The sequence below is a fragment of the Gopherus evgoodei genome, unplaced genomic scaffold (assembly GCF_007399415.2).
Source record: "Gopherus evgoodei ecotype Sinaloan lineage unplaced genomic scaffold, rGopEvg1_v1.p scaffold_42_arrow_ctg1, whole genome shotgun sequence".
NCBI lineage: Eukaryota > Metazoa > Chordata > Testudines > Testudinidae > Gopherus > Gopherus evgoodei.
This window is the reverse complement of record NW_022060063.1, coordinates 1710262-1728295: the sequence shown is the minus strand read 5'-3', so window position 1 is coordinate 1728295 and position 18034 is coordinate 1710262. Positions and strand designations below refer to the sequence as shown.

The 18034-nt window shown below is 48.7% G+C and overlaps 1 protein-coding gene and 1 long non-coding RNA gene across 3 annotated transcripts in view; one reads left to right on the top strand and one right to left on the bottom strand.

Moving 5' to 3' along the window:
• Window positions 1–18034, top strand: part of NCKAP1L (NCK associated protein 1 like) — a 92089-nt gene that overhangs the window by 4939 nt on the left and 69116 nt on the right. For both annotated transcript variants that reach the window (XM_030546195.1, XM_030546194.1), the window contains exons 2-3: window positions 14916–15026; window positions 17653–17745. In XM_030546195.1, the coding sequence (XP_030402055.1) occupies window positions 14916–15026; window positions 17653–17745 (204 nt within the window). The remainder of the gene's footprint in view (window positions 1–14915; window positions 15027–17652; window positions 17746–18034) is intronic.
• On the bottom strand, window positions 5872–14542 carry LOC115642579. Its single transcript, XR_003998210.1, has 3 exons — window positions 14532–14542; window positions 6204–6209; window positions 5872–5995 (listed from the first exon to the last, which is right to left on the bottom strand). It is a non-coding gene; the product is annotated as an uncharacterized LOC115642579 (long non-coding RNA).

Genomic DNA, 18034 nt, shown 5'->3' with positions numbered 1-18034 from the left:
GGCTCTCAAGTTTTACATTGTTTTGTTCTTGAGTGCAGTTATGGAACCAAAAAAATCTACATTTGTAAGTTGCACTTTCATGGTAAAGAAACCAAAACAATCCAGTGTGTGACACCTACTGAGCAACATACAAAACAATCCAGTGTGTCACACTCACTGACCACCATACCAAAACAATCTAGTGTGCAACGCCCTCTGAGCACCCTACCAAAACAACCCAGTCTGTGGGACATCGCCTGAGCAGCATACCAAAACAATCGATTGTGTGACACCCACGTAGGGTGACCAGATGTCCCGTTTTTAAAGGGACAGTCCCGTTTTTTGGGACTTTTTCTTATATAGGCGCCTATTACCCCCCTTCCTCTGTCCCATTTTTTCACAGTTGCTATCTGGTCACCTTTCTGGTCACCATGGAGCCCCCAACCAAAATAATCCAGTGTGTGACATCCACTGAGCACCCTACTTTAACAGTCCAGTGTGTGACATTCACTCGGCACCCTGCCCTAACAATCCAATGTTTGACTCCCAATGAGCCCCTACCTTAATAGTCCAGTGACAACCACTGATCACCCTACCAAACCAATCCAGTGTGTGACACCAACTGAACACCCTACCCTAACAATCACAGATTGAGAAAATCTGAGACCTTTTCAAAGCTATTCACTCTGGATCTTTCAAAAGGAAAGGCAGTAGATCCATTTACAAGAGAAAATTTCTGGCTGTTAGGAACTGAAACTGCCTTGATTAACTCACTTGCACACCATTTAGTTGAAGCAAGCTGCTCGTACAGTTTACCATGAGGACTCCTTTCCCTAGCGGCTTTTCTAAGCAACAATTCATCCCTTACAGAAATTCTGCCCTTACTCTCTTCACCTTGCTCTAAAGGAACACTTTCCTGAGCAACAACAGACTCTTTCTGGGTCTCACTTACATCCAGGATCACCTCTGGCTCATCAGACAAATTTCTACACAATCCCCTTTCAGGCCAATGGCTAGATTTCATAGTCAAAAGGTTAGAGGCATTCTCCTTACCTTGCCACACACAAGTTCAGGAATCTTTTTCTTATTGCTACAAGTTTCCAAACTGTCAGTAGGCAACACCATCAAATCACCTTTATGCTCTCCTTGTGCCCTGGCTAGGATATCACCCTGATTAGACAGAGTTGCTACATCCTTTTCCAACCACACATTGGCAACAGGCAAATACAAGCACCAGAATTGTCTGATCTCTGGGATTTTGCTAAGACACTAACTGGATGCAAACTGAAGAAATGGTCTGAGGTAAACAGAATGAAATTTAACAAAGACAAATGCAAAATGCTCCACTTAGGAAGGAGAAATCAGTTTCACACATACAAAATGGGAAGAGACTGTCTAGGAAGGTGTATGGCAGAAAGGGATCTAGGGGTTATAGTGGACCATAAGCTAAATATGAGTCAACAATGTGATGCTGTTGCAAAAAAAGCAAACGTGATTCTGGGATGCATTAACAGGTGTGATTCTGGGATGCATTAACAAGTCATTCTTCCGCTCTACTCTGCGCTGGTTAGGCCTCAGTTGGAGTATTGTGTCCAGTTCTGGGCACCGCATTTCAAGAAAGATGTGGAGAAATTGGAGAGGGTCCACAGAAGAGCAACAAGGATGATTAAAGGTCTTGAGAACATGACCTATGAAGGAAGGCTGAAAGAATTGCATTTGTTTAGTTTGGAAAAGAGGACACTGAGAGGGGATATGATAGCAGTTTCAGGTATCTAAAAGGGTGTCATCAGGAGGAGGGAGAAAACTTGTTCACCTTAGCCTCTAAGGATAGAACAAGAAGCAATGGGCTTAAACTGCAGCAAGGGAGGTTTAGATTGGACATTAGGAAAAAGTTCCTAACTGTCAGGGTGATTAAACACTGGAATACATTGCCTAGGAAGGTTGTGGAATCTCCATCTCTGGAGATATTTAAGAGTAGGTTAGATAAATGTCTATCAGGGATGGTCTAGACAGTATTTGGTCTTGCCAAGAGGGCAGGGGACTGGACTCGATGACCTCTCGAGGTCCCTTCCAGTCCTAGAGTATATGAAACCTAGTTACAGTGCCATTCTCCCTAGCAGACCCAAACTTAGGACCATTCCCTTCCTGGGCTTTAGCTGAATCCAGAACCAACTCTGAGACAACTGCATTACCCTCAACTATCACAGGCTGAAAGGCATCTTCTTTCTGCTTCACAGATGAAGAGCTGGACACACATTCTTCTTTACCAGACACACAGCTTGGGATCTCATTTCCCGTGTCCCAGAACACAGGGCTGTTCACAGACAACTGCTTGGAGACCGGGGTAGCTTTCTCCATAGGCAAATTATTACCCCTGACCAGACACAGGCACATTTCCTTCACTGTCACAATTCTTCACGCAGGTAACAAGTAAGGTATAGCGACAACACTCATTTCCCACTATCCTTGCCTCTCCAAACTGCTGACTAGACAAAGCCATCAGGTCACAAGGCTGCCTAGGCTCCTCCAAAATCTTGTCCTCCTCTTCCTTGTCTTGATCTAATTCCAGATTTTTCTCTGAGACATTAGATAGACATTCAGAAACTTCATTCACAGCTAAACAGCTATTCTCCAAAGACAAACTTTTGGAGAAAACCTCCATAGACACAACCTTATGATTAATCCTCTCCTGTGCATGGTTTATGTTAACTTGACTGAACATAGCTTTAATATCATTTCCAATCATAAATCCCTTCCATTTCAGGTGGATTTTAGCCAAAGGCACCCTGACAAAATACTCAGATGAGGCTATAACTGTTACACTTTCACCTGGCAGATGATTTCCTTCCTGATAGGACTTGCTTTAACCAAAGTAATAGCTGCTGCGGTGTCCCTCCATGCCATACACCTTACTCCATTCACATCTGCACTGCTCATAAACTCTGCATTATTTTTCCCATATTTAGTTTTAATATGAGTTTTAAGGTCAAATTCTTCAGAGACAATAGAAACAGCATTTGCACACAGGGCATCAGTGCTGGGCTTTGTGTGGCTTGCCTGTGAGTTTATAACAGCAGGATTAGCATTTACCATTGGCATTAGGGATTGCTGGTTTGGGGCTGCCTTTCAGGGTTGGGCAATCTGGTCTCATGTTGCCAAGCACACCACAGCGATAGCATGTAACCTCCTCTGGAACTGGGGAGAATGGTGATTAATTTTTCCCTGGGGTTTATACCCTTCTCAAGCCCTGTTTTGGGCAGGGGCATCGGCAATCTCTGCAGCCTGTAGGACTGACTCAGGGTCCCTATCACACACAGCTGCTCTCAATGGGCCGGCACAGTGTCTAAGAACTGTTCCAAAGTTATGAAATCCAGCAGTTTTTCAAAACTCCCACACGCCTTTGCTCCCAGAACCCATTTTTTAACAAAATCCATCAGCTTATGAGCACATTCTACAAAAGAACAATCATTAGACATTTTAATCTTTCTAAACTTAACCCTGTAAGAATCAGCAGTAACCCTGAACCACCTTAACACAGAGTCTTTAAACCACTCATAATCCAAGGCTTCTTGTTCCTCCAGTTCATTAAATACCTCCCTGGCTTTTCCAATCAGTCTGGTCAGCAGGACAGGCATTCGCTGATCATTGGGGATCTGATACAGATTGCAGAGGCATTCAAAGATAGACAAAAACTTCTCTATAGCCTCAGTATCACTGTAAATAGGACACATCCTCTTCCAGTTTTTCTCATGGCAGTGGGGAAGTGGAGCACCAGGCGGTGGTGACTTTCTCTGCTCTTCCAATAGCTGAAGTCTGGCTGTCTCCTGCTGCATCTGTTGAGCTCTATTCTTCCTTTCAGCAGCTTCTTTTTCCAGTTCAGCTATCTTTGGCTTTTCCACCAATCGAAGATCTGCTAGATTCCGTTCATGCTCAAGTTGCAGTTTATTTGCTGCCTTTTTGCACTCTAATTTTTTCTGCAACTTCTGTAGCCTCAGGTAAGGGCTGTGCTCCTGCCTCCTGATCACTGGCCATGAGCAGATCTCTCAGTTCTTGATTTGTAGCTTTTGTTCTAAAGCTTATCCCTTTCTCTGAACACAAATCTTCCAGGGCTTTTTTGTTAAGGCTGTCATGTGCTCTTTGCTCACCCATTGCAAACTGCTCTTTAACCAACTAAACTCTCAATACCAAAATTTGAATAGCGTGAGGTTCTGACCCAAAGCTTAATTGACCTAGTTCTGTGGATCCAAGCACAACTACACCACTGTGATGATGCTGCCTGGGGGAGATAGCTGAAGTCACTCAATTAGGGAGAACTGCAAACAAAATGGGCAGACAAACATAGAATATTAGGGTTGGAAGGGACCTCAGGAGGTCATTTAGTCCAACCCCCTGCTCAAAGCAGGACCATTCCCCAGATTTTTACCCCAGTTCCCCAAATGGCCCCCTCAAGAATTGAATTTACAACCCTGGGCTTAGCAAGCCAATGCACAAACCACTGAGCTATCCCTCCTGCCCCTGAAAGCTGGTGGATATTCCAATACTTAGGGCTTGTCTACATCAGAAAGTTGCAGCGCTGGTGAGGGAGTTACAGCGCTGCAACTTAGGAGGTGTACACATCTGCAGGGCACCACCAGCGCTGCAACTCCCTGTTTGCAGCGCTGGCCGTACTCCCGTTTTGTCTCGGGTGTAGAGGATCCAGCGCTGGTGATCCAGCGCTGGTAATCAAGTATAGACACTTACCAGCGCTTTTCTTGACCTCCGTGGAATAAGCAGGTATCCCAGCATACCTGAGGAAGCCTCTGGTAATCAAGCTGGTCTCCTTCCCCGGCTTGCTCTCGCGTTCCCCGAACCCCGAGCAAGCAGGTCTCCTTCCCTGCGGTTTGCAGGGTGGTTCGGGGAACGCGAGAGCAAACCGCGGCGAAGCTGGTCTCCTTTCCTGGTTTGCTCTCTCGTTCCCCGAACCCCCGAGCAAGCAGGTCTCCTTCCCTGCGGTTTGCAGGGTGGTTCGGGGAACGCGAGAGCAAACCGCAGCGAAGCTGGTCTCCTTTCCCGGTTTGCTCTCTCGTTCCCCGAACCCCCGAGCAAGCAGGTCTCCTTCCCTGCGGTTTGCAGGGTGGTTCGGGGAACGCGAGAGCAAACCGCGGCGAAGCTGGTCTCCTTTCCCGGTTTGCTCTCGCGTTCCCCGAACCCCCCTTGAAGCCGCCCAACAGCGCTGCAGTGTGGCCACATCTAACACCACTTGCAGCGCTGGTTGCTGTAAGTGTGGCCACTCTGCAGCGCTGGCCCTATACAGCTGTACTAATACAGCTGTAACAACCAGCGCTGCAAAATTTTAGATGTAGACATGGCCTTAGATTTACCAAGCCAGCACAAAACAGCTCCTGTATTACTGTACCTCACTAGTTACTCAGAAGTCCAAACAACGTAGTTCCCTTAAAATGCCTCCAGCCTCCATCCAGACACACGTCAGATATGATGATGTTTACTGAAAATCTTATCTCATCATATAAAAGAAAAGATTCTTCCAATCCCAAAGGATCAGCCACACACCCAGGTCCAATTATAACTTAGATCTTACCGCAAATACACACTTATAGCCAATTCTTATTAACTAAGCTAAAATTTATTTAAAAAGAAAAGAGAGAGTGTTGGTTAAAAGATCAGTATACATACAGACTTGAATTCAATTCTTGAGGTTCAGATACATAGCAGAGGTGAACTTGTAGTTGCCAAAAATCCTTTTAGATACAGTCCATGGGTTATAGTCCAATGTCCATATTCAGGATGACTTCAGTCAGTGACTGGGGATCTCAATCCTTATGGCTTAAGGTTTCCCCCTCTTGAAACCCAAAGCAGATCTGAGATGAAGAAGGATCATGTCCCAGGGTTTTTATACATTTCCTGCAGCCTTTTGGCCTGAGAAAACAATAGGCTTAACTTTCCTTCTCCTAAACATCATGGGAATTAGCACAGGATACTTTATCCATTAAACAGTTCAGATACAGGTTACCACAACCTTCAAAGAGACATATAGACGATAATACTATTTAACTCAAGTGTCTTCCTAAATGTTAATACTCCTTTTTTGATCTTTGAATCAAAGCTATAGCAATAGACAAGACTTGTGTGCTTACATCACAAGACCTGAGCAAACATCTACCCTTCTGTCTCTAACACTGCAGGCTTGCATGTCAAAGCTCTATTCATTTACATATTTTCCTAACCAGTCTCTAAAGTTCCAGGATGGGTCAGGTCAATCTGTGAGTTAATTAACTCCTTCTGGCCCTGTCACCTTTCAATGAGATGTTAGATAATTTTTTTCACATCTTAGCTCATAGAGCCAAGAGTACACTCACAATGTCACAGGTGCCAAGTGGCTGTCACAAACAGGATTGTTTTGGTAGGGTGCTCAGTGAGTGTCACACCCAGGATTGTTCTGGTAGCGTACTCAGGGGGTGTCACACACTGTTTTGGTAGGGTTCTCAGTGGGTGTCACACACTGGAATGTTACAGTACAGTGCTCAGTGAGTGTCACACCCAGGATTGTTCTGGTAGCATACTCAGGGGGTGTCACACACTGGATTGTTTTGGTAGGGTTTTCAGTGGGTATCTCACATTGGATTCTTATTTTAGGGTGCTGAGTGGGTGTCACATCCTGGATTGTTTTGGTAGGGTGGTCAGTGGGTGTCACACACACTACTACAGTACTTGTATGAGGTGAATTGAAAAGTACTATTTCTTTTGTTTATCATTTTAACAGTGCAAATATTTGTAATAAAAATAATAATATACAGTGAGCACTGTACACTTTGTATTTTGTGTTGTAACTGAAATCAATATATTTGAAAATGCAGAAAAACATCCAAAACCATTTAATACATTTCAGCTGGTATTCTCTGATTGTTCACCAGTGCGATTATAACTCTGATTCATCGCAATTAATTTGTTTGAATCAGTCGCATGGGTTATGTGATTTTAAATAGGGTTGTCAATTAATCACAAACACCAAGAAAATTCCACATTTTAAAGTTGAGGGAAAAAATGAGTCTCCTGAGGTATCTCGGGGCCACTGCAGGCAGGAAAGAAAAATAAACAGGCACAGGAGCTCCGGGCAGCTCTTCCTTTTGAAAGAAAGTTGGAGGGTCAAATCTTTCAGTCTTTCATGAAGTAAAACTTCTATTGCCATCAGTGCCTCCACTCATAGATATTCATCATCATCACTCCCATAACCACATTGGTCGTTGGGGCACCATCACTGATGAGCAATCAACCAATTGTCTCCATCCCTGAGGTTTGTGTGTCAGTGCTTGAGTCTCCGGGACGTCCACTCCTGATCACTCTTTTATGTTGTTGTGATAAATGAAGGGCAGAGGGGATGGGGGAAGAGGGCAACTCCCTTTTATGGACACCCAGCCGGCCAGTAGCTATAAAATATCTCTTAGTAGCTGTTCTCTAATTGCTGTACCTGTAAAGGGTTAAAAAGTCTCACTACTATGCATAGGTAAAAGGGAGTGAGTGGGTACCTGGCCAAAAGAGCCAATGGGAAGGCTAGAACTTTTAAAAATTGAAACACGACTCCCTTTTTGTCTGTCTGTTGTTGTTCTCCTGGGAAGAGGCAAACAGAACAGAGTTATGCTATAAGAAGCTTGGGCCAAGTATGAAAAATCATCAGTATCATGCCTAGAAACTACTGGTTTAAAACCCCCAGATATGTAAGTAGATCTGGAAATGTCTAGGAAGACGTGATTAGGTTTATTCCTTTTTTTTTGTTATAGCTGGTGGATTCCTCTGTGCTCACCCCAGGTGCTTTTGTTTTGCTTATAACCTTTAAGCTGGACCTCAAGAAAGCTATTCTTGATGCTTAATCCTTGTAGTTGCTTCTTTAAAATCTAGTAATAGCTGGAGTTCCCAGATGTATTTTCTTTCTTTTTTTAATTAAAAAATTTTACCTTTTTTTAGAACAAAATGGGATTTTTATGTCTTAAGAGGTTTGTGCATTAGCTGGTGGCAAAAGCTGATTTCCTCTTTTTCCCTTTCTCAGCTCTTCCCCAGAGAGGGGTGGGGTGAGAGGGCTTGAGGGTACCCCAGAGAAAGGAATTCCCAAGTGCGCCTTCCTGGGCTCTCAAAGGGGTTCTGCACTTGAGTGGTGGCAGCATCTACCAATCCAAGGTCAAAGAAAAGCTGTAACCTTGGGAGTTTAATACAAGCCTGGAATGGCCAGTATTATTTTTTAAAATCCTTGTGGGCCCCCACCTTCTGCACTCGAAGTGCCAGAGTGGGGAATGAGCCTTGAAATGACCGTTGTTAATCCATCTCTTCTTCTGTCTATCTCTTCTTCTCTTCCCCTGTGCTGTCCCTTGGAGGATGATCTTGGATAGGCCAGATGATCATGTTACATGGCCGAACCACTTCAACTTGCGCTTCTTCACGGTCATCAGGAGGTCTTCATCTGACCCAGAGCATTGAGTGATGATGTTGCGGACCTCTTCGTTAGTGACGTAGTATAAGTAGGAGATGCCGAGGATTTTACAGAAGTAAAATCTCTGCTACCTGTATTTTCCGTTCAAGTTCTGCCGTAAGAGTCCATGTCTCATATGCATACAGAAAAATGGAGATGACCAGCGCGTGCAGTAGTTTCACTTTGGATTCTAGGGAGATGTTCTTATTCCTCCAAATTGGCTTTAGCTTTGCCATCATTGCTGTTGTTTGCGCAGTTCTTGCCTGAATTTCTGCCTTGGATCCTTCATCAGTGATGATTGCCCCCAAATACTTCAACTGTTTCACTGTCTCCAGCTCTTGTCCATTGACTGTGATATGTGAGCTAATCCCATCACGTCCTCAGCTTGGCTTTCTCTGCACTGATTTCCATGCCATATTTTGCGGAGGTTTTATCCAATCATTTCACAAGGTTGGCAAGTTCATCTTCGCTGACTGCCAGGCCATCAATGTCATCAACGAACCGAAGATTTGAGATTGTTCACCTGCCAATGGTGACGGTGCATATGTGATCTTCTAGGGCATCAGTCATTATGTGCTCCAAGTAGATGTTGAACAGTGTGGGTGAAAGAAGACAGCCTTGCCAGACCCCAACAGTGGTGCGAAACCACCCTCCTATTGTGCCATTGACAAGAACTGCACGACTGGCCTTGGCATACAGTTGTTTAATGGTAGGAATAAGCTTATGACCAACATTGTACTTCTTCATGGTTGCCCAGAGAGCTTCGTGCCATACTCTGTCAAATGCCTTCTTGAAGTCAACAAAGACCTGGTAGATGTCCTGCTAGTGTTGTAAGTACTTCTGACATAGAACATGAAGGTTGAAAATCTGTCCTGTGGTGGTACTTCATGTAGTATTAGAAAGTCATCCTTGCCTGTTGAATCTGGGCTGTCTAAGACACTAGGATCTCCATTTGTCTGGTGGTTGTACAGATCAGAGCAGTAGTCTGTCCACCTATTGATGATGTTCCTTTCTTCTGTAAGACTGTTCCCTTCTTTGTCTTGAATTGCATTAGCTCTGGTCCATCTTTCCTTCGTCAGATCTTTTACAACCTGGAAGGCTCATTTGCTATTTCTATTATTAATACACTCTTCAATTTTAGAGCATTGTTTTTCAATCCATATCTCCTTGGCCACCGGCATTCCTTTTTTGATCTTTCTGCCAATCGTCTGTATTTATCAGCTCCCTCAGTGCTGTTCTTGTCTCTCTTAAGTTCTCTTCTAAGATCACACTTGTAGTGTGACCCATGGTTTTGTCTTCTTACGATGTTTCCCAAGGATGTCCATTGCTGCCTCATTCATTACAGCGTTGAAATTGTTAGTCATTGTTTCTGTGTCTTCCTCTAGAGCAAGCAGTGTGGAAAATTTTCCGCTGATCACTGCTTGGAATGACTCTGCACTGTTTTAGTCTCTGAGTCTTTCTAAGTCAAACTTGGTTCTGGTGAACTTTGGCTTGACAATTTTCCTTAGCCATAGCCAAAAATTTAGCATCACAAGCTCGTGATCACTTCCAGTATCAGCACCAGCGAAGCTCCTTGTTTTAGCTCTGTTAATCCCAGAACAAAATTGGTTTTGCACCATGGTGTAGTCGATCTGGCTGTGATGTAGACAATTAGGTCCGTGCCATGATGATCGTCTGGATGCTTTATGTGCTCCTAATGTGTTTGCAAGAACCAGATTGTTATAGCTGGCAAACTCCAAAAGTCTCAATCCTCTCTCATTGGTTACCACTTTACAGAAAGGGCCACAATAATCTTGCCAATCTGCCTGTGTATCAGTACCCACTTTAGCATTCCAATCTCCTTGTACAATCAGGATATCTTTCTTATGTATCTTATTGATGATGTCTTGGAGCTGATTGTAAAAATCTTCAGTTTGCTCATCGTCATAGTCTGTTGTAGGGGCACAGACTTGTACCACTGTGATATTAAAAAGTACTGCCTTTAGATGGATGGAAATAAGCTTGCTGGACATTGGGCAGCATCCCAATACTCAGTTCTTGATCTCTTTATGCACAAGAAATCCTACGCCGTTGACATGTTTGTCCTCTCCACTGTAATAAAGCACATGGCCTTCTTCTGTTAGTACCTCTCCAAAGTTCTTTCATCTGACCTCAGAGATTCCTAGGAGGTGCCAGGTGTATTGTACCATTTCGTATGTGAGTTCTTTCAACTTCCCTATTTGTCTCAATGTCCTTACATTCCATGTGGCTATGGTGATGTTATCTCTTCCACGGATCCTCTTTGTTGGGGTTACACCAGTAGTATACTTGTCGTGTCTGCCCTGCTGGGAGACAGACGGTGCAGTCATTATTAACCGGGCTGTGTTCAATCTGGTATGGACATTGTTGACCTGCTCATCATATGGTGTGTCTTGGGCAAATTTCTAACCTGGCAGCAGGGGTGGCTCTAGGCACCAGCAAAGCAAGCACGTGCTTGGGGCAGCCCATTTGCAGGGGCAGCAGGGATCCAGCATGGGAGCTGAGAACCAACAGGGGGTTCTGGGAGCTGTAGTTCCTTGGTTAGCTCCCTGCCTATAGAGCCAGCCCCGGAGCAGGGAAAGAACTCCATTTTTCAGCATTCCCTTGGCCACTACCAACTGGAAAGGAAGGGGGGGGGAACCTCATGCTGCAGCCTGCTGTGAATGGACAGCTGCACTGTGAAGGTAGGGGTACCATATTTTAACATTCAAAAAATAGGACACTCCACGGGGAGGGAGTGTAGCCTCACCCTGCCACCATCCACGCCCTCTGACTGCCCCCCACAGAAACCCCAACCCATCCAACTCTCCCCCGCTCCCTGTCCCCTGATCACCCCTCATGGGACCCCACCCCCATCTAAGCGCTGCTGCTCCTTGTCCCCTGATTGCCCCCTCCCGGGACCCCTGCCCCAACTGCCCCTTGGGACCCCACCCCCATCTATGCCTGCTTTCTCCTTGTCCCCAACTGCTCCCTCTTGAGACCCCCCCAACTTCTCCCCAGGACCCCACCCCCTACCTGTCCTCTGATAAACCCCTGGGACTCCCATGCCTATCCAGCTGCTGCCTGTCTCCTGAGTGCCTCCCTGAACCCCGATCCATCTAATCCCCCCTTCTCCCTGCCCCTGACTGCCCCCCTGAACCTCTGCCCCATCCAACCCCCGGAACCCCCTACCCCTTCTCCAACCCCCCAACCCCCTTACTGTGCCACTCAGACCAGCGTTAGAAACAAAGAGTGGAACAAAAGAATAATAAAGGCACCTCAACTTTTCCTCATTTATGTAGGACCATCTTATAATAGGCATCAAGATATCCTCCAATCATACAAGCTGAAAATTGTTCAACTTTACTGCAGTTCTGTAGCCAAATGGGAATCGATCCTGTCTGTGTTCTGTGCACGTCTAAAATTCCTGCTGAACGATTTGCCCTGGGAGCGAGTTACCAGTGACCCAGGGCTCCAGTGGATGGAGGATATAGATGCGGGGGGAGGGGGAGAGCCCAGGGTTGGGGCAGCAGGAGGTGGGGGGGGCAATGGTGGAGTGGGAGGGGGGAGCCCAGAGCTGAGGCAGCAGGGGAGTGCGGTGGGGAGCCCAGGGCTGGGACGGGAGGTGGACAAATTTTTTTTTGCTTGGGGCAGCAAAAAACCTAGCGCTGCCCTGCCTGGAGGAGCCCATCCCTCTCCAGACAGATCCTTTTAGTTGCCTCTTATGACATGCAGGAGAGCAGTGGGCCTATTCTGTCCCCGGACCCACAGGGGACTCATAGATATTAACATGTGCTGAATAACTATACACTTTGTTGTCAGATGTTAACTGCATGTGTGTTCACTCTGCATGCTGCAGTGGCTCTGGCCAGATAGTCCGTACCGCAGACACCAATTGAACTGCCCAATAACCACAGACCCGTTAGTAGCGTAGGCACTCGGTCAGATTTCTTGTGGACGAAGCACGGTAATAACATCTGGCAGATTATAAGGGGATAGTAAAACACATGTGTCTGTGATCATGGACCAACCAGTCAGTGGCGGACTTTCCACTGCCCCCTAGGCTGACCACCGACGCTCACTCTGAGATACTTCTTTGTACTTGGTATTGGGATGTTCTGGTACCACCCTTCTGGAATGTGTTTGTGTGAGTGTCCTGTGCCTAGCACTTCTCATGTGTGTGTTTTTTGCAATTCTGTTCTTGCCAGATTCTGTGAGCCTGTACACAGGCAGAGCCTGACTTCTGTTCACAGCATGACCTTTGCTAACTTTGCTTTATATTAGTAGGGCCTGACTACCACTTTAGTTCAGGCCTCAGATCAGGCCTCTGATCCAAAATCTTATGTCTCAGGGTCTCTACTACACACTTCATACTTAAATATCTGAGCCATCTTTTCCAGGGCTACACATTTTATACACATTGGCTCAGGGGCTACATTTTCTGGCATATTCTGAACATTTCTGAGCACCCAGATGGTGCCCAATGAATAATACAAATCATGACAATAATTGTCAACTTCATGGGCTCTGTGGATGCAATTTCTGTTCTTTGTTCTGGAATTGGCCTGGATTCAGCTGAAACCCTAAGAATTTGAGACATAATCTGATACTCATACAACATTTACTCACTTCTTCCTTTTCTCAAAATCAGAACAAAAAATGACAAACCAAAATGGTTTTCAGTTAAAATGTAAAATTGCACAGTAGCCATTGTGCTACAACCCAGCCTGGGGCAAAACCTGCCACCCCTTTGGGCCTAAGTGATCGCCTCTTTGACCTCTGTGCTGCTTGTCATGCTGTCAACCATGAATCCTTCTCAATCACCTGGGACTGTTTGCTGAGTCTTGGAGGACTGGCCTTATTGGTTTTGCTCCAATCTGTCAGAGTCCTCTCTTTTGCAGCATGGAGCAGAGAGCTAGGCTGGGCCAGTAGATAGGGAGTTACCCTTGAGAGACCTGGGTTATACGCCCCCCATGAATTGGGTAACCAGATAGCGAGTGTGAAAAATTGGGATGGGGGTAGGAGGTAATAGGAGCCTATATAAGAAAAAAACCCAAAAATCAGGACTGTCCCTATAAAATCAGGACATCTGGTCACCCTAAATGGGCTTCCTGTATGACCTCAGGCCAGTGCCTTAGGGACAGAATTTCAAAGGTTTTTGGGCACCCAAAGATGCATCTAGTGGGGTTTACAAAGCACCAAATCTAGGCGCTTTTGAGAATCCACGAGGTGCCTGATACCTTTAAAAATCTGCCCTTTAGTCTGTGTGTGCCCCAGTGCCCCACCTTTACAATGGGGATAACAGCACTGCTCAACCTCAGTGAGGCTGTGAGAAGAAAGAGGTTAGACATTGTGAGGGACTCAGATACTATGGTGATGGGGCCACTTAAGTACCAGAGGTAGAGTGGGAACTTCTCTATACCACTGCTATCCCTTCCCTGAGTTTTGGCCCCTTATTTTCACCTATGCCCTCAAACCTACATCTTTTCTGAATGTAATCTTGGCTTCGAGGGCTTGGCTATATGTCTTCTGAGTCCCCCGTTCTCTCTTCATAGAATATTAGGGTTGGAAGAGACCTCAGGAGGTCATCTAGTCCAACCCCCTGCTCAAATCAGGACCAACCCCAACTAAATCATCCCAGCCAGGGCTTTGTCAAGCCTGACCTTAAAAACCTCTAAGGAAGGAGATTCCACCACCTCCCTAGGTAACCCATTCCAGTGCTTCACCACCCTCCTAGTGAAATAGTGTTTCCTAATATCCAACCTAAACCTCCCCCACTGCAACTTGAGACCATTGCTTCTTGTGTCATCTGCCACCACTGAGAACAGCCCTGCTCCATCCTCTTTGGAACCCCCCTTCAGGTAGTTGAAAGCAGCTATCAAATCCCCCCTCATTCTTCTCTTCTGCAGACTAAATAAGCCCAGTTCCCTCAGCCTCTCCTTGTAAGTCATGTGCCTCAGCCCTGTAATCATTTTCGTTGCCTCCACTAGACTCTCTCCAATTTTTTCCAACCCCACCCGTCATCTAAGGACTTCCAGATCCTTAATTAAATTACCAGCCCTGTCTTATCTTAAGCACTCTGCCTCTGTTTGTAAACAGAATCCTGACTCCCTGCCCCGGGGCACAAGCTGGGAGCAGCACTTCTCCTCTGCCAACTCACATTCCACACTCATGCTGTGCAGAGAAGAGCACACCTCCTGTAGGCTAACTGGCGCCCCCGTGGCAGGGCAGGGTCGAGGGGCATTGCCAGAGCTGGGATGGAGGGTGGGGAAGAGCCCGGGGCTGGGATAGCAGGGGCTGTGGGCGCTCATTGAGGAGCATCACTATTGGGCAAGGGATAGATTTCTCTGGCAGTCAGGTGGTGCCTGTTTGGGGGAGTGCAGGGACAGTTCTGACTGCAGACAGCAGGAGCCCCTGGAGCTGTCCCTGCCCTGCCTGGAGGCTCATCCCTGCTGATACCCTGGGGCTTTCTCTGTTACAGACGTGCTCAGACCCCAGGTCCAAACCTGCATTCTTCACCGAGAAGACCATGGAGCCCTCCATCAAATACATCAACAAGAAGTTCCCAAATGTGGACGCACGGAGCAGCACGGTGAGCAGCCTCCCTCAGCCACAGGCTCAGGCCCTGCCACATGGTACAGCTCTCATTTAAATCAGTACAAGCCTCCTGCCCTGACACAGCACTCGGATACATACAGCCTCCCCGCCGCCAGCGTGGCGCTCAGACCTCACCAGGCACCCGCTCATGCTGGCATGGCACTTGGATCCATACAGCCCACACCCCCACCGGTGTGGTGCTCGGATCTGTACAGGTCCCCCCTGCCGGCACGGTACTTGGATCTGTACAGGTCACCCTCCCTCCTATTGGCACAGTGCTCAGATCCATACAGCCCAACCACTGCTGGTGTGGTGCTTGGATCTGTACAGGTCCTCCCTCCCCCCTGCCGGCACAGTACTTGGATCTGTACAGGTCCTCCCTGCTAGAGCGGTGCTTGGATCTCTACAGGTCCACTTCCCTCCTACTGGCACAGTGCTCAGATCCATACAGCCCAACCACTGCTGGTGTGGTGCTTGGATCTGTACAGGTCCTCCCTCCCCCCTGCTGCCACAGTACTTGGATCTGTACAGGTCCTCCCTGCTAGAGCGGTGCTTGGATCTCTACAGGTCCACTTCCCTCCTACTGGCACAGTGCTCAGATCCATACAGCCCAACCACTGCTGGTGTGGTGCTTGGATCTGTACAGGTCCTCCCTCCCCCCTGCCGGCACAGTACTTGGATCTGTACAGGTCCTCCCTGCTGGAGCGGTGCTTGGATCTCTACAGGTCCACTTCCCTCCCACTGGCACAGTGCCCAGATCCATACAGCCCCGCCACTGCTGGCACGGTGCTCGGATCTGGACAGGATCCCCCTTCCCCCTGCCAGCATAGTGCTTGGATTCATACAGCCTCACCACTGCCAGCGTGGTGCTCGGATCTGTACAAGGCCATGTCTACATCTAAAATTTTGCAGCGCTGGTTGTTACAGCTGTATTAGTACAGCTGTATAGGGCCAGCGCTGCAGAGTGGCCACACTTACAGCAACCAGCGCTGCAAGTGGTGTTAGATGTGGCCACACTGCAGCGCTGTTGGGCGGCTTCAAGGGGGGTTCCGGGACGAGAGAGCAAACCGGGAAAGGAAACCAGCTTCCCCGCGGTTTGCTCTCTCGGTCCCGGAGCCAGCCAGCAAACCGCAGGGAAGGAGACCTGCTTGCTCGGGGTTCCGGGACCGAGAGAGCAAACCGGGAACGCCGCGGTTTGCTCTCTCGGTCCCGGAGCCAGCCAGCAAACCGCAGGGAAGGAGACCTGCTTGCTCGGGGTTCCGGGACCGAGAGAGCAAACCGGGAACGCCGCGGTTTGCTCTCTCGGTCCCGGAGCCAGCCAGCAAACCGCAGGGAAGGAGACCTGCTTGCTCGGGGTTCCGGGACCGAGAGAGCAAACCGGGAACGCCGCGGTTTGCTCTCTCGGTCCCGGAGCCAGCCAGCAAACCGCAGGGAAGGAGACCTGCTTGCTCGGGGTTCCGGGACCGAGAGAGCAAACCGGAAATGCCGCGGTTTGCTCTCGCGTTCCCGGAGCCAGCCAGCAAACCGCAGGGAAGGAGACCTGCTTGCTCGGGGTTCCGGGACCGAGAGAGCAAACCGGGAAAGGAGACCAGCTTCGCCGCGGTTTGCTCTCTCGGTCCCGGAACCCCGAGCGAGCAGGTCTCCTTCCCTGCGGTTTGCTGGGTGGCTCCGGAAACGCGAGAGCAAACCGCGGCGTTCCCGGTTTGCTCTCTCGGTCCCGGAACCCCGAGCAAGCAGGTCTCCTTCCCTGCGGTTTGCTGGCTGGCTCCGGGACCGAGAGAGCAAACCGCGGCGTTCCCGGTTTGCTCTCTCGGTCCCGGAACCCCGAGCAAGCAGGTCTCCTTCCCTGCGGTTTGCTGGCTGGCTCCGGGACCGAGAGAGCAAACCGCGGCGAAGCTGGTCTCCTTTCCCGGTTTGCTCTCTCGGTCCCGGAACCCCGAGCAAGCAGGTCTCCTTCCCTGCGGTTTGCTGGCTGGCTCCGGGACCGAGAGAGCAAACCGGGAAAGGAAACCAGCTTGATTACCAGAGGCTTCCTCCTTCCACGGAGGTCAAGAAAAGCGCTGGTAACTGTCTACATTGGATTACCAGCGCTGGATCACCAGCGCTGGATCCTCTACACCCGAGACAAAACGGGAGTACGGCCAGCGCTGCAAACAGGGAGTTGCAGCGCTGGTGGTGCCCTGCAGATGTGTACACCTTCAAAGTTGCAGCGCTGTAACTCCCTCACCAGCGCTGCAACTTTCTGATGTAGACAAGCCCCAAGTCCCCCCTCCTCCCGCTGGCGCAGCACTCAGATCTGGACAGGTCTCCCCTTCCCTCTGCCAGCACAGTGCTCGGATCCATACAGCCCCACCCCCTGACGGTGCAGTGCTTGGATCCGCACAGCACCACCCTGGCATGGGGGCTCTCAACTCAACTCCAGCTTGAAGGCTGGAGATGCCCAGGGATGAGTGTGCCAGGGCACTGTGTCCAGCCCTGCGTGTGTCAGTGATCTCTGTCCCCAGTGGTGAGGGGTTGGGAGCTGGTTCCGTGGCAGGGCTCTGCGTCCTCAGCCACACAGCTGGCTTCCCCCATGGCCAGTCAGGGTGAAATCTGCTCCCCATGTCTGTCCTTTGCTTTAGCAACACCTGGGCCCGGTGCACAAGGAGAAGGCAGAGATCATCAAAGTGCTCAATAGCTACTACCAGTCTTTTGTGGACGTGATGGAGTTCCGGGTGAGTACCTGCAGGGGGCATCACGGCCCTGGGGAGAGCGGGTGTTGGCCGGTAGCTGGGGGCATGGAGGCTCTATGCTCTGCCTCCTGGCTGCACTCACTGGCTCTGCTGGGAGGTGACTGTGTCTGCCAGGCTGAGCCGGCAGCGCAGCCAGGGCTGGTCCCGGGAATCGCTCCAGTCCCTTTGGAGTGGTGCAAACAGCCAGGCCAGGGCCTGCCCCGGCCGGGCTCCCTCAGGACCCGCTTGCCTGGAGGGGCACAGACAAGCCCCCGCCCAACATCCCCTCTAC